At 38.1% G+C, this 24,220-nt stretch overlaps 1 protein-coding gene across 7 annotated transcripts; it reads left to right on the top strand.

The window, feature by feature from the left end:
- The first annotated feature begins 111 nt into the window (after window positions 1-111).
- On the top strand, window positions 112-23,394 carry pmepa1 (prostate transmembrane protein, androgen induced 1). Of its 7 annotated transcripts, none has more exons than XM_077013705.1 (5): window positions 6,798-6,967; window positions 20,177-20,318; window positions 21,253-21,407; window positions 21,654-21,707; window positions 21,796-23,394. In XM_077013705.1, exons 1-5 carry the CDS (start codon window positions 6,911-6,913, stop codon window positions 22,342-22,344), a joined length of 957 nt encoding a protein of 318 aa, XP_076869820.1. In that variant the 5' UTR covers window positions 6,798-6,910; the 3' UTR covers window positions 22,345-23,394. The 7 variants fall into 7 exon arrangements, with proteins under 7 accessions (XP_076869826.1, XP_076869820.1, XP_076869822.1 ...); XM_077013707.1 differs by having other exon boundaries at window positions 6,808-7,218; window positions 20,177-20,252; XM_077013711.1 differs by lacking the exons at window positions 6,798-6,967; window positions 20,177-20,318 and adding an exon at window positions 112-129.
- Window positions 23,395-24,220: the final 826 nt, after the last annotated feature.

The following is a 24,220-nucleotide window of genomic DNA, read 5'->3' as shown; positions in this document are numbered from 1 at the left end:
GGAGAGTCGCTATTGGTTGTCCTAAAAGTCGCCAAATTACGCAATCACCTAATTTGCATAATACATGTTTTTGAAGCTGTTTAAAGCAGGGATGCACAACTGTAAGGAGGAGCCGGGCCACAAATAAAGGTAAAGCTGCTTGAAGGGCCACCATGGCAAGCATGACAGTGTAATTTACCGATTGTAAATTGTTGACGGGGGGGGGGTGTCGAATGGAGACAAATTAAGTATTATATCGCGGTCGATTCTTAGTCTTGACTTGTACTTCCTGATTCACAACCTCTACCTCTTCTAACCTTCTTTACCTTTCATTCTCTTGATTCATCAGTTCCTCAAAATACTCCTTCCACCTTCCCAAGACACTCTCCTCATCAGACAACACATTTCCATCTTTATCCTTTATCATCATAACCTGCTGCACATCCTGCCCATCATGGTTTCTCTGTCTGGCCAATATGTAGCCTACAGATCCTTTTCCCCTTCCTTAGTGTCCAACTATATGCCTTCTCTTTAGCTTCTGCCACTGCTCTCTTTGCCTTGTGACACATCTCCTTGTACCTCTGTCTACTTTCTTCATCTCGCTAAAAATCCAAATTCTTTTTAGCCAACCGCTTTCCTCTCAAACTTTCCTGAACTTCCTCATTCCACCACCACGACTCCTTGTCTATCTTCCTCTGTCCTGAGGTCACACCAAGTACCTTCCTAGCCACATCCCTCACTGCATTTGAAGTCTCATCTCAGGTATCCAGAACACCACCACCATTACCCAGTACCTGCCTCACCTCATCCCTGAATTTTACACACAGTCTTCATCCTTTAACTTCCACCACCTGATCTTAGGTTCCACTCTCACTCTCTTCCTCTTCTTCACCTCCAAATCCATCCTACATATCACCATCCTATGCTGTTTAGCTATACTCTCCCCTGGTAACACCTTGCAATCTACAGAGGATATAGTTGACCTGTGTGCATCTTCCCCCACTATTATATGTTACCCTGTCCTCTTCCTTTTTCTTAGTGTTAACTACAGCCATCTTTATCCTTTTAGCAAAATCTACCACCATTTGTCCTTCCGTATTCCTTTCATTAACACCATATCTACCCAACACCTCCTCAACACCACTGTTCCCTCCACCAACATGTCCATTTAAATCGGCACCGCGATTGTTGAGCGGGCGAGGGGACTAAACAATCGTTTAGCGATTGTTGTGAAACTGAACAAATGTTTAAATATATACATAAAAATCAATTATAGTTTATTTTCATATGGAAAACTGTATTCTGAGCTTGTGATTAGGCGGGCCCAGCTGCCCACCCAGGCCCACCTGTAGATCCGCCCCTGCTTTGTGCCTGTGACTACCTGATCTGTACACCCTGCCCGATCCGTACCGAGCATGCGCGAGAAAATGTGCGCATGCGCGTTGCGATTGGCCCAGGCACGTATCGGGCAGATATTTTGCGCATGCGTTAACACTTTACGACACTACTAGATGCGAAGTAGTGAACGGAGTATGTGATCGTACGAGAAGCGTTGTAATAAAAAATGAAGGGCTGTGTTTGAAATAGACTACTACATACTGGATACTGCATACCGGACTCAGTATATACTGCATACTGGTCCTCATAGTAGTATGCAGTACAGTTTCCAGTATGCGACAAAAGCAAAGCACACTACGGAGTCACGTGAACGTGGCGTTGCATGATGGGATGCAGTACACCACGAAGATAGCTCTGTTCGCGTACTGGAATATTTTGCGGAAGTAGTAGGTCATCCGGGTATGTTTTGCCTACTGGAAATTTTCATTTTGGTCACATACTGCATACGACATACTGATTTGGTGCTCGATCAGTATGCCAGTAGTATGTAGTACTATTTCGTAGGACTATTTCGAACACAGCCAAGGATTTCAGATTTTATGGCGAGTTAAAGGAGTATATCTCCCACGGTTTATTCAAATCGACTTGTGACAAAAATATGCGACGTGAAATTCGTTGTGTATCTGAAAACTTTATAGTTGAAGGTAAGTTAAATTCAAACCATGTTCCTAAGTTAACAGTCGGCCCTGTCGTGGAATATAAAGTTCTTATAAATATGTTTATAAATAACAATGGTGGAACGTTTTCTTTTTATTTTTAGATTACCGAATGTTTTACATCGGACCAAACAAAAATTATATGCGTTTGGTTATGTTGACTGAAGAGGAAAATAGGTCTGCTCTGATCGAGTGTCATAATAACCCTGGCAGTGGTGTTACCATCATGGTGTACGAGGCACTAGAGACAGGGTTATTGCCGGTCTAAACATATCTAGACCTATAAAGAAAACATACTAAACATATCTAAACATAAAAAGAAAACGTTCCACCATAGTTATTAACTTTATATTCCACGACAGGATCAACTGTTCTTAGGAACATGGTTTGAATTTAACTTACCTTTAACTATAAAGTTTTCAGATACACAGTTTGAATAAACCGTGGGAGATATATTCCTTTAACTCGCCATAAAATCTGAAATCCTTCATTATTTTATAACAACACTTCTTGCACCCCAAACCAATGTTCTCCCTAATGTAACCAATGTATAAATCTATCTCTCATATATATATTATAATGTATGTGTATGTATATATCCGCAGTTACAATTATAATAAATATAATTTATTATTATTTCTATTACTATTATTATTTAATTGTTATTATTACTACTATTATTATTTTTAACTGTTTACAAAGGTGTCGTAAAGTGTTAACGCATGCGCAAAATGTCTGCCCGATATGTGCCTGGGCCAATCGCAACGTGCATGCGCACATTTTCTCGCGCATGCTCGGTAGCCTACGGATCGGGCAGGGTGTACAACAGATCGGGTAGTCAAAGTGCCATCCGCAATTGTTTTGCCTCCAATTCCTTTTTTTTTGCTATGAAAAGTAAGTTGAGTTACGATTTTTGTCCCATCCCCCAATTCTCCGCCCACTACATATGCGTTGCAAAAGTCGAGGTGGGCAGATCTGTAGTTGTGCTGAATTCGTGCACATTTCCTGACAGTGATTTTTTTAACATTCACACTCAGATTTTTATTCTACAAGTTCTCGCATCAAAAATAGAAATGCAACTTTTAGTTTACAAGTTCTCAAATAAAAAATGATTGATTGATTGATTGATTGATTTATTTATTTATATAGCGCTTTACAACAACCAACTAAGGTGACCAAAGCACTTTACAATAAAATGAAATTACATTAATATACAGTAAAAACATCAGGAATGCATACATCGGAAGTATTGTCAGAATACTTCTCAAAATCAGTCCACTACATGGTATTAAAAGCCTGTTCAAACAGAAAAGTCTTAAGCTTAGATTTAAAAGGTTTCAGATCAGAAATTAACCGAAGATCTAAGGGAAGATTATTCCAAAGTCGGGGTGCAGCTACAGAGAAAGCCCGATCACCCCAACGCTTAGATCTAGTTCTCGGAACGTCTAATAAAAGACGATTCGATGACCTCAAGGATCTCTCGTGTGCGGGAAAACTTAAGAGATCAGTTAAGTACAATGGTGCCAATCCGTTCAATGCTTTAAAAACAAACATCAAGATTTTAAAATTAATTCTATATTGAACAGGAAGCCAGTGCAAATTAAACAAAACAGGTGTAATATGTTCGCGTCTGGAGGTGTTAGTTAAGAGACGAGCAGCTGCGTTCTGGACGAGCTGAAGTTGTCTCAGAGAAGATTGACGAACACCAGTATATAGGCCGTTACAATAGTCAAGTCTGGAGCTAATGAAAGCATGGATTGCCTTCTCTAAATCAGTATGATCTACAAAAGATTTGACTTTGGCCAGCAGACGCAAATGATAAAAACTGGATTTAACTACAGAATTAATTTGTTTATCGAAGTTGAGTTCCTGATCGAATAATACCCCAAGATTTCTGACAGTAGTATTTAGCTTAAAAGGTAAACCACTGAGGTCCATGGCAGTAGCATCACCGAATAAAATACATTCAGTTTTCTGTTGGTTCAGGAACAGAAAATTATGATTTAGCCACTGTTTAACATCAATTACACAATTGATAAAAGATAGCATCGGATTTATCACGTGTGGTTTTAGAGCCAGGTAGATCTGTAAGTCATCTGCGTAACAATGAAAAGAAACATTATGTGCAGATATAACCTCCCCAAGTGGCAACATATATAGGGAAAACAGGAGGGGACCAAGGATAGAACCTTGGGGGACTCCACATGAAAGAGGTGCACACGAAGAAGAGGCGTCATTTATCATAACTGAGAACGTTCTATCGTTCAAGTAAGATGTGAACCACTTCAAAGCAGTGCCACGAATACCGACGACGTGCTCCAAGCGAGATAAAAGAATAGAATGGTCCACCGTATCAAACGCAGCTGTTAGATCCAGCAAAACCAAGATCACAGGACATCTACTGTCTACAGACATAGCGATATCATTGTGGATTTTCAGCAGAGCAGTCTCAGTACTATGCCTTGATTTAAAACCTGATTGGAATTTTTCAAAAATGTCATTTGATTGTAAAAAGGCCTGCACCTGTATATGAACTATTTTCTCTAAGAGTTTTGAAAGATAAGATAAATGAGAAATTGGTCTAAAATTGGATAAAACTGAGGGATCTAAGTGCGGTTTTTTAAGAGAAGGTTTAACAATAGCATGTTTAAAGATACTGGGCATAATCCCTAAACTAAGACAGGAGTTCATAACAGTTACAAGAACAGGACCAACAGTATCAAACACTTCCTTCATTAACTTAAAAGGAAGACAATCAAGAGGACAGTTTGTGGGTCTCATCTGACTAACTAAGTTCTTTAAAGAAGAACAAGACACCAGTTCAAATTGCTCAAATGCGGCTGAGATAGGACCAACTTGGAAATTAAGAATTTCAGACATAACAGTAGAATGTCTCACAGATGCCACCTTGTCAATAAAATGTGAAAGGAAGTTATTGCACGTTAAAACTGATGTCTCAAGCAAAACAGAAGTTGGAGGATTTAGAACAGAGTCAATTGCGTGAAATAGCACCCTGGATGAGTGATTACTAGTTGAAATAAGATTAGACAGGAATTGACACTTTGCTTCCTTAACTGACCTCTGGTACTGCATGAGGTTGTCTCTAAGATTTGCCAATGATACTAATAATTTATCTTTCCTCCATTTTCGTTCGGCTTTACGGCACTGTCTCCTAAATGCACGGGTGGTATCATTTAACCAAGGCTCAGCTTTGTAACTAGCCGGTTTAAATTTAATAGGGGCAACAGAGTCTAAAATTGTGTTACACACTTCATGAAAAGAATCAAGCAAGCTGTCAGGACAGGTTGAGGTACTTAATGTATTTACATGAGAATCAGTAAATGCAGTGGCAAACTGCTCAGCTGCTGAGGGTGGTAAAAAACGACGATAACATCCTGCCATCAGTGGTCTACTTTTAAAAGAAGGAACATCAAAGACAATAAAAATAGGGAAATGATCTGAGATAGCGGTCTCAAATATTTCACAGCTAGAAATGGACAATCCACAAGAAATAACAAGATCCAGGGTATGTCCAAGGTGATGTGTGGGACCATTGACCATCTGAGTCAAATTAAAAGATGCCAAAACACTTAAAAATTCAGATGCAAGATGGTCAGAGGAACAACAGATATGGATATTAAAATCCCCACAGATTAAAAAATAATCATAATTAAGAGTAATGTCTGCCAAAAACTCAGAGAACTGTTGTAAAAAGTCCTTATTATATTTAGGAGGACGATAGACAACGGCACATAGTACTGGGTGAGCAAATTCAGCAACAAACAGCTGCAACTCAAAAGAAGAGTAAGTCATAGGAGGTAATAGTCTACATTTGAATTTCTCTCTATAGATTGTAGCAATACCTCCGCCACGACCTAACAGTCGTGGTGAACTAAAAAAAGAACATCCAGGGGGGAGGAGCTCAGAGAAGGCGCTATTATCACCTGGCTGCGTCCACGTCTCTGTCAGCAAAAGAAAGTCCAAAGAATGGGAGCGAAAAAAGTCGTTTAAAATGAACGTTTTGTTGGCCAAGGATCTGGTGTTCAACACGGCCATACGAATGGAGCCCTGGTCCGTTTCCCGATCTGCACGGCCAAGAGGGCGAAGATTATCATTAATACGGCTCCGTCTGCAGATCTTCACATGTCGACGGCAGGGATACGTTTGGCCAAGGTCGAAGTTCACCGGTTGAAGCCAACGATAACAGTACTTCATAGGCCGACGCACATCATAATAACCAAATGGTCGAGGACTCCTAGGAAAAAAAGAAGCCGAAGAGTCGCCCGCAAACAGTGCCAGATGGGCTCGAAGCTTCACCAGCCGTCCGCTTCTCTTACCCCGTCTTCTACGGCGGCGAACAGCAGGAAGCAAAACAGTGGAAGAGCGCCACAGGTAAGGAGGGATGGAAAACTGAAAAGGTATCTGGAAATTCAAGTTTCCGTTTACATCGTGTAAAATGTTTAAAAGGGCTTGACGATCATACACATGTAGTGGTAAAACTGACTTAAAAAGTATTACACTAAGTAACAAAACTAACAACAAACGAGAGAGACGGCAAGCCACGTACAACGGCGCCATCTTGGTTTAATGGGCATGTATTGGTTTAAAAATGCACGTACATATTTAGCTCCATAGGCCATAACGCCCTGACGCAGCCACGAAACCACAGCCCTGAAAGTCTGGTATTGACGTAATCCTTTCTGCCTGAAGATCCCTCCCATCTCAAAGCTCAGCCTACTTGGACTTGAATAAGGTGAGCGCAGAAGTCCCCCAGCGAGACGAGTAGAAAGTAGCACAAACTGTCTAGTAATATATAATAATATTAGAATATAATATTAGAAATTATTGGAATACAAAGTCTCGATCGCATCCCGGGGATGGGTGAGGAAGACATAGACACAAGCTGCAACAGACCCCTATTTTTCACAGGAAAGGTATTCGCTTTTTTTAGTAAGACGAGTAACACTTCATTACATTATGAGTTTTGACGATAGCGAGCTCTCAACAAGAGTTGAAAAGAAAGCTACTGGGACGAATAAAAGCGGCATTCTACATACCAAACACGTCTCCATATTTTAAATGTTGATATTTATGGATCTAATAAACGATACAGAGGACATCCAGACCAATGTATCCTGTACATGTAATTGCAAACGCTCTACTTCGTACCAAAGTATGGCGATCAGTAAGTATGTCAATCTAATTTTTAATATTATGTTTACAGTAACGCTAAGCTACTGAAAAAGTTTCTTAATACGTTTATCTTCCCATTTCATATCTGGCCATTTAATATCACAGCTGTCTTATTTAAGTAGTTCGTAATTTGTCAATTGTCTCGGTTCAAGTTGACTGGTAGGCTTCCTATTTGGGGTTAATCGCTCAGCTACGATAGATGCGCAAACACTGTTATGTATTTAAGATTAGTTTATTTTGATCACGACAAAATTACTTTTATTTGTCAGAAGATCTTGGTAATGTTTGACTAAACCATTTTGTGTGCATTTTGTTTTTTTTTCCTTGATGTCACAAAAAAGTTGACTTATGTTAGTCATTCAACAGTGTTCGGCTCAAATTAGGCCACTTGTTATAGTTATACTGTTTATAAATACATTGAATAATTAGCAAGCAAATCAGTGTACGGTCTACATCAAGTACAAACGAATAAGTCTTTGCATACAAGTTGAATACAAGTTTCGTTTCTTTTTAGGTACCTAACGAGCACGTCTGTAACCAGTGCATTCTCTTATTTGTACAAACTGTTATTGAAGTTTTAAACAACACTGCAGCTGATTTTCTGTTTGGTGTAGCGTACTGCTTATCTTTCTGAATTGAAAAATATGTTTAGGATTTTTTGCACCATTTTAGAAAATGAAATAATTATGCTGTTTTACTTAATCATTTGTTTGTGAGAAGAATGTAGACATTTTCTAATTTTTTTAACTGTCCGGATGTGACAGTCAGAAGTTCAATATCAGCTGACTGTGTGTGATGTGTTCACTGCTCTAAAATCCTTGGCTGGGATTTGACTGAGCATTATGTTTTACCTAATTTGCTGTGACTAATTTCTTGCTCAGACAGTAGCTTCCTGACATCTCCCAATCTCATTGAATTACACAAAAAATGATGTTTTATTGTAGATTGGAGTGATTGAACTTGGTATCAGTGGTTTGAGCTGCACACACTAGCTGTGACTGTTTATAATTTGGCTTCTCAGTATTTTCTTCTTTTGTTAGATTATATAGTTGCTAACTCACTTATTCTGTTGTGTGTATTGAGAACATTATTGTACAAATATCTGAATACTGTATCATTGTATTCAACATGCTCACTCAGTAATTTTTACATTTTTCATTCCATGGTTCATTTTCATTCACATAAACAGTGAGTTTTGCTTGATTGTATGCTTTATGGAAGAGAGAAACAATAACAGTTAAGAGAGGAAGGGGGGCAGTGTTAAATGAAAGGGTAAAAAATATCCAAAAAGTATTTTATTATTATTAGGCATATGTATATACACACACACACACACACACACACTCTCTTACACACACACACACACACACACACACACACGCACTCTCTTACACACACACACACACACACACACGCACTCTCTTACACACACACACACACACACTCTCTTACACACACACACACACACACACACACACACACACACACACACACACACACACACACACACACACACACGCACACACACACACACACCTCACAAACTACATGCCTGCTGACTGTGTCACTTAATTACAACTAGTGGTTTTCCAGACATTCAGTTTTGCATTCCTTCCAATAGGAAGGAATAATAGCAAAGGGTGATATAGCCCCAGATGTTTAAAAACACTGCACAGAAATTTCAAACTGAGATAATGCTAGATGCAGAAGATGAACCCCAAGTGTGTCTGCCATGACTTTTCAAGCTTTGTCTCCCTGCCAGGGTTTTGGAGAGCTCACACTGTTCTTCTTTCTTTTCTTTTTGAATAAAAAGTAAGAAATGTGGGGCACCACACATATAAGTAACTTTGTAACAGTGGTTACAAATACTTATTCTCATCTTTCTATTTCCCATTTCCATCTTGGGGTCACTGGGACAGAACTTCCTGTTTGTAATCAGGTGAAGCAGACATTTGTGGTGATACATCACAGCACTGGGCAATGTCTACATAAATCATGCACCAACAAGCTACTGACTATTTCATTAAACCCTAAGCCAGTACTTTTCAGTTCACTTGTCTTACACTCATATTTCATTCAAAATGGTCTCACATTCCTTCTCAGGGGGTTATAGGGTCAGGATATGTGTCAACTTTAAACTGTCTCGACTAGTATTGAAAAGACATCCTCATTCCTGTCTTGACCTGTATGGTAGCTTAATCTTGATTTCAGATAAGCATGTAGCCAGACTGGAAAGTGAACTCCAGTCTACTAAGGATATTCTTATAATAATATAATAATTAGTAAAATGTTATTATAATATAATTATTACTATAATTATTATAATACAATAGTTAATACATAATTATTATAATAATTATGATTATTGTATTGTTCCACAATCTGAGTCTTGCTATCTTTAGGTAAACAGGGCATTTTTGAACAGGAAAAAGGTGCAGATAAAAATGTAAGAAATAGGAGTCAAAGAGATTGTTCATATAACTAATATACAATAATAAAATTAGAATGATCCTTTATTTTTCCACTGATTTCAGTTAAACTGAATAATTGTATACATGTATGCTCTTTTTTTCTCTACCTGTGTGTTGGTCTATAGCAGGGCTATTCAACTATATTTTTATATATTACCCTTGACCCATTTGATATTAGTGTCTACTAATCCCTTGACATCTATTGGGAGAAGGTTTTGCCCATTCCTCTAAGCAGAATTCTTTACACTGTGCAATGTTCGAGGGGTGTTCAAACCTGGTTCAACCACTATTTCCCTAAGATTCAGGTCAGGGCTTTGACTAGGCAATTCTATAATACTTCATTTCTACCTTTTGATCTATTCTATAGTGGATTTTCTTGTAAGTTTTGCATCATTAGATGTAGTTCATAGTCAATTTTATGAGTGCAAGTTGGCCAGATTTTTAGACAGCAAAGCTGCCCAACACCATAACATTGTTTTATAATTGACTTGAAGTCCTTCTGATCAAATGCTACCTTTGGTTGTAATCAAACATGACTTCTGGTACTGTGGCCAAACAACTTTGAATCATCCGTCCATAGCTCTTTATTCTGAATGTCATAACACTTGTCTTGATGTTAATTAGCAAACATTTAACCTTGCTGTTGTTTTTTTCTTCTTTTTGGCACCTTCCATGTAGTTCAAATGTGTGCAGTTTCTTATAATATACACTATAACATTAACAATGCCAAGAAGTACTTGCAGGTTCTTTGCAAAGTTCTTTGCACCTTACAGTCTGTTATCTAAGTTAAGTTAGTTAAGTTATGGCTAAGTTGCCAGTGGGTTTAAATCAGTTCTGTAGAAACTGTTCATGTTAAGATGGTGAGATATGAGCAGAAGGCACTGACTGACTTTGTAATTCCAGTCAGTCAGTCTTTTGTTTTCACTTTGACTTTCCTATGGTTTTCTGACATGGTGCCGTTCAGAGGGGGAGGGGCAGTGGTTTATGGGAGTACTCCCGGGAGTCCTGACCCCAACTACCCCCACCTTCTACCCACCCTTTACACATTCCCTCAGTCACACACACACACACACACACACACACACACACACACACACACACACACACACACACACACACACACACACACACACACACACACACACACAGTTAGACATTTCATTAGGCAATGGACATGTCACGTGTTGGACAGGGATGGGGAGGGGTAGATATGGTCTCTCTACTTCTTCCAACTTTTTGTTCACAATCACACCAAGTCTTATGCTCAGATGTGCCTTTTTAGACTTTTAGCTCTTGTAAACAACATGCCATTCCCATATGTGAACACGTTCTTGGTCATGCGCTAGCATTTTTACCCTATTGATGTAAAGGAAAATACACAACTAAATGCACAAGACAGGTGACAGACACATAGGACACACAGTGTCTGTGTATGTCTGTGCATGTGTGCCAAAATTTGTAGCACATCCAATGTATTTGTATTAAAACATTATATATGGTCCAGATATATAAAATAACATTTATTTGGTTTAAAAATGTTTCTTTGTTTATTAATTAGTTTTCCTTTTTAAATTGTTTTATACAAGCTATAAAGTGATATTGCAATCCAGGCTAATTACATACACCATCTAGCACTTATCAATCTACATTTGAAGTGTAATAGTGCAACTTAATTCAGGTTTATGTAAATTCACATTTTGCATTTGAAAAATTGTCTGTGTGAGAGTTGAATATGATTGTCTCTCCACAGTTACCATGTCTGTGTCACCAAGGTCAGAGTACAGAGGTCAGCAGTGCATGGCCAGGGTGGAGTTGCCTCTCCAGCTGAAAGGTTCATTGTCAGTCGTAGTAGAGGCACATGTTGTGCACATTTAATAGTGTGAGGGTTGCAATTGTCATCCCAAAAACAACACGGGTAAATAATTTCTTGAGGGTTTGCTCTACAGGGGTAGTATTTTTCAACATTCTCTCTAACTTAAAATGTTCAGCTGATATTATCTTATTATATTCATTCACAGTTTTAAATGACTTTAGAAAATAATTGCCTACATTAAAGATGTCACTAAGGACTTCCTCCTTGCCAGTTCTTCTTGCTTTCACTATATTTTTGTTTTGACTGTTTAGTGTCAGACATTGAAACTGAAAATGATGAGGTGAACTATTGATTTTGGCTGGCTAAATGCATTGCTGTAATGTCTTTTAGTCTGTCTATTTCTCTCAGTGTCTTTAGGGATTCACTTTGAGTGCTCAGAATTACTTTATCTGTTTATATTAAACAAACATTTCTATTGTCATTTGGTTCTCTTGGATGTGCCCTGCCATGAAATTCATGTTTGTCGAGTTTGTGTGCAAAGGTTGTCAAGAATTTTATTCTTGTATTTTACTCTTTATAAGAAGCAAGGCTCCATACTGATTTACTTGTTTATGCATGCTGTTGTGTAAATGTATTATTAGTTAACCAGTGTGATTGGTAATATCATAGACTAATTTGATAATTGCATTCTTGTATGTTTTTTTTTTGATGATAAGCATATCATGAACACTTGTAATGACTAATTCATGTTTACGTAGCTGAAAATTCTTCATGAAGGGGAGCTTTTAGCACTGATGTAGGATCACTGTGTTGCCCTGATTTCAGTCATGTTCCCTGTGGTAGATCAAATCTAGAGCTTTAGTAATAAGTGACTTGACATTAAACATTCTCTCTGGTACTAGACATGAAATCCAGATGGAATTTATCTGTTTTGTGTAAAATGAGGTAGTACTATCCTTAACATTCTCAAACAAACAGAAATCCTTGTTGCATGGTGTATTGCCATCAATCAAAATTTATTTATATAGCGCTTTTTACAACAGTTGTTGTCACAAAGCAGCTTTACAAGTGTCTGAGTCCTAGCCCCCAGTGAGCAAGCCAAGGGCGACAGTGACAAGGAAAAACTCACTCCTTCATACTGCAGTGCAAAGAGCTAACGAAAAGCAAGATCATAAAATAATACCAAGTTTTTTATCAAAATGAAAGAGCTGCTACACCACCAGGGTACTATCAAGTGCAGAGTTCGCATTCATGACTGTAAATGAAACCTTGGTGTCTCTTATTTACTCTAAGAAATACCTCTCAGTTGTTTTAATCAGCAGTCTACATTTCAGGTATTGATTTGACACCTTTTATTCATGTGCCTTTGCTCCATTTCATGTCCTCAGGACTGCTTGCTGCTGTGAAAAAACAAGTCACATAATATTCTACAAGAAATTATTTGATGTGGGTTGTTTTCATTTGTTGTTGGCTTGTTTTGTCTGACGTCCAACAACCAATATGGGCCAGACTTTTTGCTGCTGAGCCGGTTGGGCAGTGGCCATGTGACCCACAGACAGTGTTGTGTCTGTAGAAACAAAAAGAAGGAGAGAGGCAGGGATGGGTTGAACATTGTTGTGTCTGCTGCTAACTATAACAGGTATAACCACTTCTCAGAAAGAGACATAGAGCAACTGCAACCTGAAAGATTGAGAAAAGACTGAGACAGTTAATGCAGTGGAATTTGTCTCATAAGTAGTCTCATTACTGACTATCTTACTTGCATTTTACAGTCCATGCAGTAAAATGTTACAACAACATAAATGATAGTCCAAGTCAAATTAAAGAGGTTGGTTACTTTGTTGAAATACTGTTTGGCCCATCAGTACCCATCTTAAAAAGAATGTACAAAGAAACTTTTTTTGGTAAAATGTTTTGACATGAAACGGTAATACTTTTAAACTAGATTATCATGCACTGACTTGTAACTGTAATTTTACAGAATAACTTCAAGTCTTGTGCTTTGTTGCCAGCTCCATGTCTGCTGGTTTTAAGGACATACGCAATCATTAATATTTAGGTAAATGTGGCAAAATCAATTTACACATTATGTAACATTCACAAGTTATGTGCTTGTCTGGCATTTCTGCAGACACAATCACATCCACACAATCAAACCCTGTAAACACACGTAAACCCAGTAAACACACATAAACCCAGTCTTTTCTCTGCATTAACTGTCTCAGTATTAATGCAGCGGAAAGACTGAGACAGCAAATAAAACACCTAACAAAGTTACCAACTTCTTTTATTTGACTTGGACTATCGTTTATGTAGTTATGAATGAATGAATGAATGAATGAATGAATGTTCAACTTATATAGTGCCTTTTTAGATACCCAAGGTTGCTTTACAATTTTAATACAGGTACAACTCTTACACAACCAATCACACTCCGGCGAGAAGCGGAAGCCAATTTTTGCGCACAGCGTACTCTCTACCGGGATCCACAGCCCCCTGGGGGACTGAATGGGGTGCAGGAAGGGGAGAGAGGAAAGACCCTAGTGACAGAGCACCATCCACCACTGGGCATACAAGCACACACACTCAGACAACTGCTTTTTTTGAACATGAAGACACACAGACACACTCAGGGATAATTTGTCAGGGAATCAGGGACTGCCAATTTACCTAACCTCCATGTCTTTGGACTAGTTATAACACACATATTATATTATATTAGTTATAACTGCATGGACTTCAAAGAAAATAGTAAACTATTTATGAGAAAAATACCAGCTTTTTATTATTAATGCTTTTCTGAAATATGTGTAGTTCACAATAGCAATGGTTTTCAAAGAGAACAATGTGAGCTTTTGCGAGTGTCACAGGATCATAGAGGGAAAAGTAGGCAATAACACAGCTAATTATGTATTTGTATCCTAAATTAACTGAGGACTTTTTATGAACATTTATTATGAGCATATACTGTATTACTCAAAACATATTTCTTTCCATTCTATGTGCCTGCATGGTAAAATTGAGATTGCTATAGTACAATTTAGAGCAGGGGTGCCCATTACGTCGACCGCAAAGGAAGTGTGGGTAGATCGCATGACATTAAAAAGTAGTGGATGAATGACAGGCTATCGTCCATCTGCACTGACGGTTGTATTATGATTGACATACATTGTGCATAACTCTTGACCCACTTGATAAGGTCTGAGCAAGATTTTGATTATTTAGATGAATCCTCAGAGTTCTAAATCTCAGGGCCATTGTGCAAATCCTGCTTACTCTCACTCTCACCCACAACTTTGCAGTGTTGCTAATATAAATTTCAGAATGCTACTTTGCATCAGGGCATCACTCTGCTTGAATTAGTTAAAAAAAAATTAGTTAGTTAAATTCTAACTAATTAGAATTAGTTAAAAAATTAGTTTTTTACTTTGCAAAAATTTTATATTGTTGCAAGGAATTACAAACAATATTGTACTAGCCTCTAAAACAACTGAATACAATCTGATTATCAGATAACAGTGCAACTGGAGAGATGATGCTATATGCTACAAATTTGTTTTAATAAAGAAATAAAATGGAGATAGTAAATGAATAGTGCTGGAACTTTGCTGTTTGAGAATTTAGAATTATTTTTTTAAAGGCATGAACTCCAGCAAACGTGTCCAAACCTGTGATCATTATTCTCGTCTCCACAGCCGTGGCATGTAATGTTGTCTTAGCAACCTGAGAAATATAAGTGACTGCAACATACAGTCAGGCGTATCTACTGCTTACAACAGCAGGGTCCAGGATTACAGGAGTGATACACCATTCACTTTGTAATTTACAGACTGTAAAACCTTTTTTCCCACCATCTAATGCCAGCTGACACCCTAAATGTTCCCATTCCTGCTTTCTCAAACCACACAAAAGTCTGAGAAGATGCATCATTCTGGCTCTCACATCATTCTCATGGAAATTGACATGCAAACCGTGACGGCCTTTGACTCGTCGTAACCCTGGTTTCATGATCAGTTTCACACAAAATCATGCACACACACATACTAACAGTGATGTCAGTAACGCGTTACTTAGTAACGCGTTACTCTAATTTTACCACTTTTTTCGGTAACGAGTAATATAACGCGCTACTATTTCCAGTCCAGTAATCAGATTAAAGTTACTTATCCAAATAACTGTGCGTTACTATTTATATTTTCCCTAGTAAAATATATATTTTTGCTTTCTTCTTGGCTCAGTTCTACTTTTGCGTCTGACCGTAGCGCTCGACTCCGCACGCTGCGCGCGACCATGTGAGAGCGCGAGCACGTTTTACAAGTCATTCTGTGCAGTGTCCTTCCGTAACGATATGTGGTAGTGTAAAGAAACACCCCTCAAAAACAGGGGAAGGAACATTTACCTGAAGAATTTTAATGTTGCACTGTGTTCCACGTTTGAAAAGTGCTGGAATTTTGACTAACGTCGCCTACTTTAAAATGCTTGAAATTGTAATGGTATTTCGTTTCACAAGCTGTCTGACTGAACTGGGGTGGGTTTCCCGAAACGTTCGTAGCGCTAAGTACTTCTTAACCTCGTACGTTTCATACGAGGTTACGAAGTACTTGGCGCTACGAACGTTTCGGGAAACCCACCCCAGTTCGCTTGTATTACGTTTACAAATAAATTTACAAATAATACCGCGCAGCTACACAAACGTAATGTCAGGAGATACTGTAGCGACTCCTACTCCTCACGGCGAGTCTTGCCCTTTAAGTGACACTGGGGGGCGGAGCCTGCGCGCGCCAGGGTTGCGTTATCAATAAAGTTTCCCTCCTCGGGATTTTTGGATTAAGCAGTTTCTGCCTCGGTTACCGAACCTGCTTCAATACATTGTTACTGTTAAAAATGCACTTCCAATAAAGTGAGTATTGGAAAAATTTATTTTGCTGCTGAATGTAACTACTAAAGTAACGTGTAATCTAACGTAGTTACTTTTAAAATCAAGTAATATGTAACGTAACTAAGTTACTTTTAAAAGGAGTAATCAGTAATCAGTAATCGGATTACTTTCTCAAGGTAACTTAGCCATCACTGCATACTAAACCAAATAAGGTAGAGCACTACCAAGCTATACTATACACAAGAATGTAATTTTGTGCCAGTTGTAGTTTATGTGTTATAATATAAACCACTGTAAACACTGGATCAGTTATATGAAGCTTAATCCAGATTCTGATGTTACATAACTACATTAATACAGCAGAGGAGCAATCCCTTGTTTACAGTGGTGCATAAAGGAGTAGAAGTGCTTTTAATGAACTGGCCTTCCAATGGAGCCCCTAAATGTCTAATTGATACTAAAACAGCATTCTAAATAACCCCAGAATTTCCAGTCTAATTTCATGCTTCCACAATGTTTTTTTTGCCTGGCGAGCTGACCTGCTGAGGAGAAAACAAACAGAACTGCAATGAATGAGGTTAAGTCAAGAAGAGAGAAACCTTCAGAAATGAATGAGTTAAATGCAGAAAATATAGACACATGATTAGAGTGTGTATGGTGCCAGCTGACTTCTGGTTTAGCTGTGACTGAGAGTGACTGCAATTCTCAGTTAAAGTTTAACATGTTTTGCTATTCTACACTAAAACATTCAGGATGAAAATGGTGAAAAATGACACAAACATGACATATTTTGTCTTTCTTTCAGTTGATGAAGTTTGCTTATGAATACTTTTATTTTCTTACATTAGAACAGTGATCATGACTCATTGCTCTCTTGAAATATGGTGACTTTTTTCATTGGTATCTTTTTCCTCCAGTGTTTCAAATGAATGCCAGGGCCATCAGACATGCAGATGTAGTCTGACATTCTAATGTTGGAGGACCTCATCTCCATAACTTCAGCTGTCTCAGATGTGTTTTTTTTGTTGTTGTTCTTTTATGCAAACTGATTCAGTTAAGACAATTCTGTCTAGACCATTACTTGGGGCCCCATGTGGAAGTGATATCTCTCTCCCTCTCTCTCTCTCTCTTTCTCCCACCCTCCTACTCCCATGTCTGTTTTTCTCTCTGTCTCTCCCCCCACCCCATCTGTCTTCTGTTTTGTTTTGTTTTTTTTTGCAGCCACAGTAATTCATAATGAAACAATCTGTTCTTTCTCTTTCTGTCCACCACATGTTCTTACAGGCTGTGGGCCCTGTTGTGAGCAGATATGGTAGACGGGAGGGATAGTACGGGTAGTCAGTATATATGTTTGAGTGTATGCGTGAAGTGAAAACATGGTTTCTGTCAAGTGTTTTGATTGTCATACTCTGTGAGCATTTCTGAGCATTCTCATGCTTTGGGCTTTTTTATACACGTTGGGTTGATTTCTGTAAGATAACACTATGCAGCCGCATGCAAAAAAGGCATCATGACGGCATACAACCATATAATGGTAAGCCATGTTATTTTGGAGTTTGTACTTGAAAGGAAATACTGATGTTGGTGTCTGCTGACATTTTAATTCTCTAGACTGTTGCTCTTAGGCATGATGCATTTTTTATTTTAGTTTCTGTAGTTTGACTATTAGCTGTTAAATCTATTCATATCTTGTCCTCCTTTATATTAGTGACGTTTGGGGTAAAAAAAGTTGACATTGTTTTGAAGTTCAAATTTAAGTTGAAGCAGTTAAGCAGTTGAAGTTAAAAACTTATTATATTTTTCAAACCACTTTGAAGTTGTGAATTTGTTGACAAGTGCAGACTTTTTAAATCAGGAGCATCAAGCACAGTGGACTAGTGTTTTAGTTTTTCTAGAAGGGTAGTGATGTCTGGTCGATTTGGTTTTTTTCTCAATTTTTTGCCTTCTTTCTCACTGATGGTTAAAAACGTCTTGGTGACTTTTTATGAGAAATAATTTAGAACAGTCATTCAGTTATGCAATACAACCTGTGAAGGTATATTTGTAAGTACTCACCAGTGACCTTCGCTATCAAAACACAGTTGCAAAATTGCAGTCTGTAAGAGGTAAACTTGGCTGTAGTGCAGATAAAAGTAAATTTTTTCACTTGTAGACTTAATATAAACTCACCGGCCACTTTATTAGGTACACCTGTCCAACTGCTCATTAACGTAAATGTCGAATCAGCCAAACACATGGCAGCAAATCAATGCATTTAGGCATGTAAACATGGGCAAGACAATTTGCTGAAGTTCAAACAGAGTATCAGAATAGGGAAGAAACGAAATGAGTGATGGATATTCGAAGCTTTCTGAAGCACTTAAGCTTTCCATCCAATTGTACCGAAAAAAGGTTCGCTTCATGAAGCCTCATGAACCAGTGGACATTAACCCTAGCGCCATCTGGTGGACAGAGAAAGTAGCGTCTTTAATTAATTAATTTTTAGCATTTAACTCTAATACATTTTATTAAAGTGTTTCATGTTTTGTCAATAAGTAAATAAATAAATGAAATCTGTTTGGTTTGTTGTGATTTGTTTTTTCTTATATATCTAGCTAGATAGGTAGGTTCTTATTTTTACACTTTTTTTTATTCATCACATTTTTTATAAATTATGCATTATCTTCCCAAAATTACGTTGATGAGAATTTGACATTTTTCAGAGTCGTTGTAACGCTGGGGTGGTGGTGTAACCAGGGGGCGGACGCACTGGCGCTGGAGAGCGTGGCTCAAGGCTTCTGGAGTAAGCCATACTGGCTAACTGTGTTGTACTTACACGGAGCGCTTTGCTCTTACGTGGCATGCTAACACTAGCACCAACACACAGACTACTCACAGATCAAACAAGAATAAGACACAACCAAGTAAACTCCAACAACTCTATTTACAGGAAGCACATACCAACCATGAACGTACTCAACAAACCAAAACACTAGATGAAAGGCAATACAAGACACCGTGAAACCAAACATGAAACAAAACCAGAACAAACAGACGAAGACCATAATACACACAATACATACAATGCACTCCGAACTAGGAAACACTGAACACATAGGTTACTAAACTAAACACAAACTCTCAGGACAACACACAGCTAGAATACAATATAAGGAAATGTGACTCAACCAAAACTAACCATATACAACACCAGGTAAACTGAACACAACCAAGGGAACATGACAAACTAGAAACAAACCTTACAGACAACTAACCTAGAGAAAGATAACCAAACTGTAGAACAAGAACAACCTAGCTTTCAACATGAACAGAAGCAAAGACTTTCGACATCAACATATGAAATGAAACATTGACCCACACTGAAAACCTGGAAAACAAAGAATATATAGAAACCCAAACGAACACAAACAAGCGACAGCTTAAACCAATGAGACAAAACGAGAGGCGGAACTAAACAGAAGACCTGGGGAGGAGGAGACGGGCTGGACAGACATGGAGAGGGCGGAGCCAGGTGTGACAGTCGTAGTCCATTGCCTGTTTGTCATTGGCAAATCTCATATCGGCTTTCTGTATGAATATCCATACGTATATGTATACGTATATCGTGAATGTGTATGGATGTAAAAATAACAAAAATGCTTGTGGAAAAACAAGTTTCATTTATTAGTGATATTAGTGATTGTGAACATTAGCATCTTTGTTTTAATTTTTTATTCAAAAAGAGGATTTGTTCCACTGTGCTGGGGCTTAGTTGATTTCTTTTTTTTTTTATTCACAATTTCTCCAGACTTTGAAAACACACGCTCACATGGCACTGAGGAGGCTGGTGTACATAAGAATACTGATTCTGCAAGCTGATAGAGGTGGGGATAAACAGTGTTATGTAATGACCAGGACCTTAATGGATCCTTTGACCATGGAACAATTGGGTCAGTCAGGTATCTTTGAACCTCAACAGTAAATCCCATAGACCCTCACCTGAAAAATACACACACGATGGTCAAAGAACAGGTTAAGGGGTTTTGTAAAGCATATTAACTTTTACCTCTCATTAGAATGGAAACTTAAAAATCACAAAAATCTTAAGAGTTCCTGAGCATCTTGCTTTGACTCTCTTAATCCTCCTCACACAACCATCAAGTTGTGTGAAGTGAAGCTGAAGTGAGTGAAGATTTGCTCCTTTTCAACCAGCCTCTGAAACAGTCACGTGAGTGTGAGCTGAAATGAAGCTTCAGACACCATAGTCACGTGATTGCTTCAGAACTAATCAAGCTCCAACTCAGTGGTTCATCGTTTTTTTTTACATGCTTCGAAGCTTCAGTGTCAAGGGTGACCACTAGTCACCCTTGAATTCAATAAATTGAATAACTTTTTTTTAAGTCTGGAAAATGCAGCAATAAAATTCAAACATTTTCAAAGATTTTGTTTGTTTGTGAGGATAAAACAAAATTTTCTCTTGGAAAAAATTATCTGCCAATTTGAAATGTAAACTGTTCATCAACGAGTTAAATCAAGTCATTTGTAGCTTGAAATCTGCACCACCATTGTCCTAAAAGTGTTTTAAATTTTAGAACAACAGAATATATTTGATATATTTAGATATTTCTTGGATAGAAAAATCTATAGGACCACAATTGCTATCACAGTTTTTAAGGATACAGTGTCTATTTCAGTTAATGATTGCCTACTTCATAGATTTCAAATAATACATTACTGCTTGTGTGAATTATAGTTATATACTAGGGTTAGGTGGAAATTAAAGACTAAACACCAGATGTTAAAAACACCAGATGTTTTCAGCAGAGACACTAATCTCAAGTCATACTCCAGAGGTAACAACCCCCCCCCCTCTTTTCTCTGTAGCCCAGCTGGAATTTGTACAGATACTGGTGATTGTGGTGGTAATGATGATGATGGTGGTGGTGATCACTTGCCTGTTGAACCACTACAGACTTTCAGCACAATCTTTCATTTCACGACATGGGCAGGCTCGCCAGCGCCACATTTCACTCACCTCTGTGAGTATTAAACACATGCACACGGACACACATCTAACAATGAAACATTCAAGCTCTGTTGTGACAGTCTCATGTAACTGCTGAAAAGATTACTTACTTAACTTAGTAATATAGATTTATCTAAAGAACAATCTGATGGAAGAGACTCTCAAAAATGATTTTAAAAAATGTGTGAATATAAAAAACATCTAGTTCTCTTTTTTTTGCTCGCTCTCATTTTCTGTCTCTCTCCCACTTGCATTGTAGGATGGGGGTTTGTGGTCATCAGAGGTTTCAGGGTCATCTAGTGGAATGAGTGAGGTAAGATGGATTAATAAACATATCAGAATGACCTTATAGTTGTCATGCATGTAAATCCTGCATCTAGGCTAACCACATCTATTTTCAGCAGGTATATGTTCCTCGTCCACCAGCCCAAGTCCCTCCTTATCTGCAGCGGGAGCATCTGTGTCGGTTCCAATCCACCTACCCTTATTTTCCACATGCGGTCATTGACCTTCCCCCCAATATCTCCCTATCAGATGGGGAGGAGCCACCACCTTACCAGGGTTTATGCACCATTCAGCTCCGAGACCCAGAGCAGCAGCTGGAGCTAAACAGGGAGTCAGTCCGAGCACCTCCAAACCGCACTGTCTTTGATAGTCCCTTTATTGATGTGTCACTCTGCCCACCAAGTGTCAATGCTGGGATTAGTGCTGCCAGTCTAGAGTGTGATCCACCAGCATACAGCAAGATCATCGGACACTACTATAGCCATGCGTCACTGCTCCACCAATCAGAGACTCCAGCTGGAGCAGGTGTGGCCTCACCTTTTCCTTTGATACAGGGTAATCTGCAAACAATGTTACCCCATATCAGCAGCACAGAGAGCCAAATCACTCCCAGCAAGGAAAAGCAGACAGCCAATCAGGTTTTACCATTTACCAGTATGGAGTAGCTTAAGCATTAATGTATTAAGCATTCGCTGCAATTGCCTTCTTTTCTCCTTTTAAAAAAATTGTGTAAGATGAGGGAGAATTTAATTTTTATTTGGTTCTTTGTTTATGTAACTTCTTTTATCAATTGACAAGTTTCAAGTTTGTCTTACCACTCCTGCAAGCCTTTATATTACATGGTCAATCATTACAAATTCATATTTTGACAACTGAGAGGTAACCAAAAATCATGGAAATGATTTCCAAAAAGATGAAAGTGTGAAATATTTGCTCCATAACTTATCGATCTTAGACGAGCTTTTTGTTTTTTTGTTATAAGGGAGCACATTTTGCAATGCAATGGAAGAGTGAAGGTATTTTTCTAACAGAAGTGACAACTAAGAAAAATGGTTTACCACCTAAAGTTTAATAGTTAAGAGCATAATCACCTGGGTTGCCAATACAGTGTATTTAATATTGTGCTATGCATATACAGTACTAGATGTGTAGATGTTTTCTGTGCATGTGCGTGTATGTGCATGCATGTGTGTACTGAAAATATACAACACATGTATATGAACAACAAACAGTTATTTATATAAATGTCTAAAAATTGCACTATTTTTAAATTACAAGCCAAGGCTTGAAAATAGTATGAGCGAAAGCTTGAAAGGTATTTGTGTGCATGTGTGTAACTCCCTGTGTAAACCCTTTAGCACTTATCTCCAGTCTTCTTTTATAGAGACCTAAAAGAGCAAGACTTACCAAACACTTGCACTTCATGGAACAAATCAAAAAATCTAAAATGTTATTAATCTTTTAAAGCATGGATGAATTAAACTCCATTAATAATAAACAGTTATGCACCTGATTCCTCAGGTGTGAATTGTAGAAGGACTTTTGTAAAAACACTGGAATTACAGGAGGGGACTGATATGGGGAGAAATATGGGCTTTTATGTCTGATCAAAGCCCAGTGATCTGCCCTTTCAATTGTATTTACCTATACAAAAAAAGATAGTCAGAGGTGGAACACTGATTTAATACCTAATCGGGTTTAACTAAGACATGGCAAGTAATGTCATCCAGACTAAACTATAATTTTGTTAAAATATGAGTGACTTCTGAAGCTCAAATATATATATATATATAAAATTGTGATTTGAGCTTCAGAAGTCACTCATATTTTAACAAAATTATAGTTTAGTCTGGATGACATTACTTGCCATGTCTTAGTTAAACCCGATTAGGTATTAAATCAGTGTTCCACCTCTGACTTGTTTGAGAAAGAATTATATCTTGTGTGTTATATACAGAGCCGGAGTGGCTAATCGGGAGATTCGGGAGGATTCCCGATGGGCCGGATCATGTCAATCTCTAGTTTGGGCCGATTGGGATGGAAAAATAATTTTGGGCCGAATTTGGGCATGAAACTCCTGGGCTGAAAAAGTGGCCCACTCCGGCCCTGGTTATATATGTGTGATAGTGACTACTGCAGAATGAGTCCTTAGGTTGAGCTATTATAATAACTGATACTGGAAGCAAAAGACTGAACTGTCCTGTTCTTTTCCAATGTAATACTGAAAATTCTGAAAGATACAAAAATTCTACATAATGCAATGGTAATTGTCCCCTTTGTACAATGCTTTGTTCTCTCTGTTAAGAGCTCTTCATGTTCTAGGGATACTTATTTTATACTTTCTAAAAAGCCATTGTAGCCTGCCACTGACCAAGCTATTAATTTGCCAATCAGACTGTTAGGGACACAGATAAGGTGTAAAGTGAATACAGGAGCAGCATATAGAGGTGTTGTGGACAGTGTTGCAATATGTTTACTATTTGCCTTTTGATAATGTAGATTCTTAAACATATTTTTATTGTTGTTAATATTATTTCTTTA

Source organism: Brachyhypopomus gauderio, chromosome 8 (genome assembly GCF_052324685.1).
Source record: "Brachyhypopomus gauderio isolate BG-103 chromosome 8, BGAUD_0.2, whole genome shotgun sequence".
NCBI lineage: Eukaryota > Metazoa > Chordata > Actinopteri > Gymnotiformes > Hypopomidae > Brachyhypopomus > Brachyhypopomus gauderio.
This window is presented reverse-complemented; position numbering and strand designations above follow the sequence as displayed.

Bases quoted from the DNA above. Each gene is read 5' to 3' on its own strand.
- pmepa1 (XM_077013705.1), top strand. From the start codon at position 6,911: ATGGGTGAGGAAGACATAGACACAAGCTGCAACAGACCCCTATTTTTC. The intron at 6,968-20,176 runs GTATTCGCTTTT...CAATTTCTCCAG, and splicing joins CCCTATTTTTCACAGGAAAG to ACTTTGAAAACACACGCTCA. The intron at 20,319-21,252 runs GTCAGTCAGGTA...TTTTCTCTGTAG, and splicing joins TTTGACCATGGAACAATTGG to CCCAGCTGGAATTTGTACAG.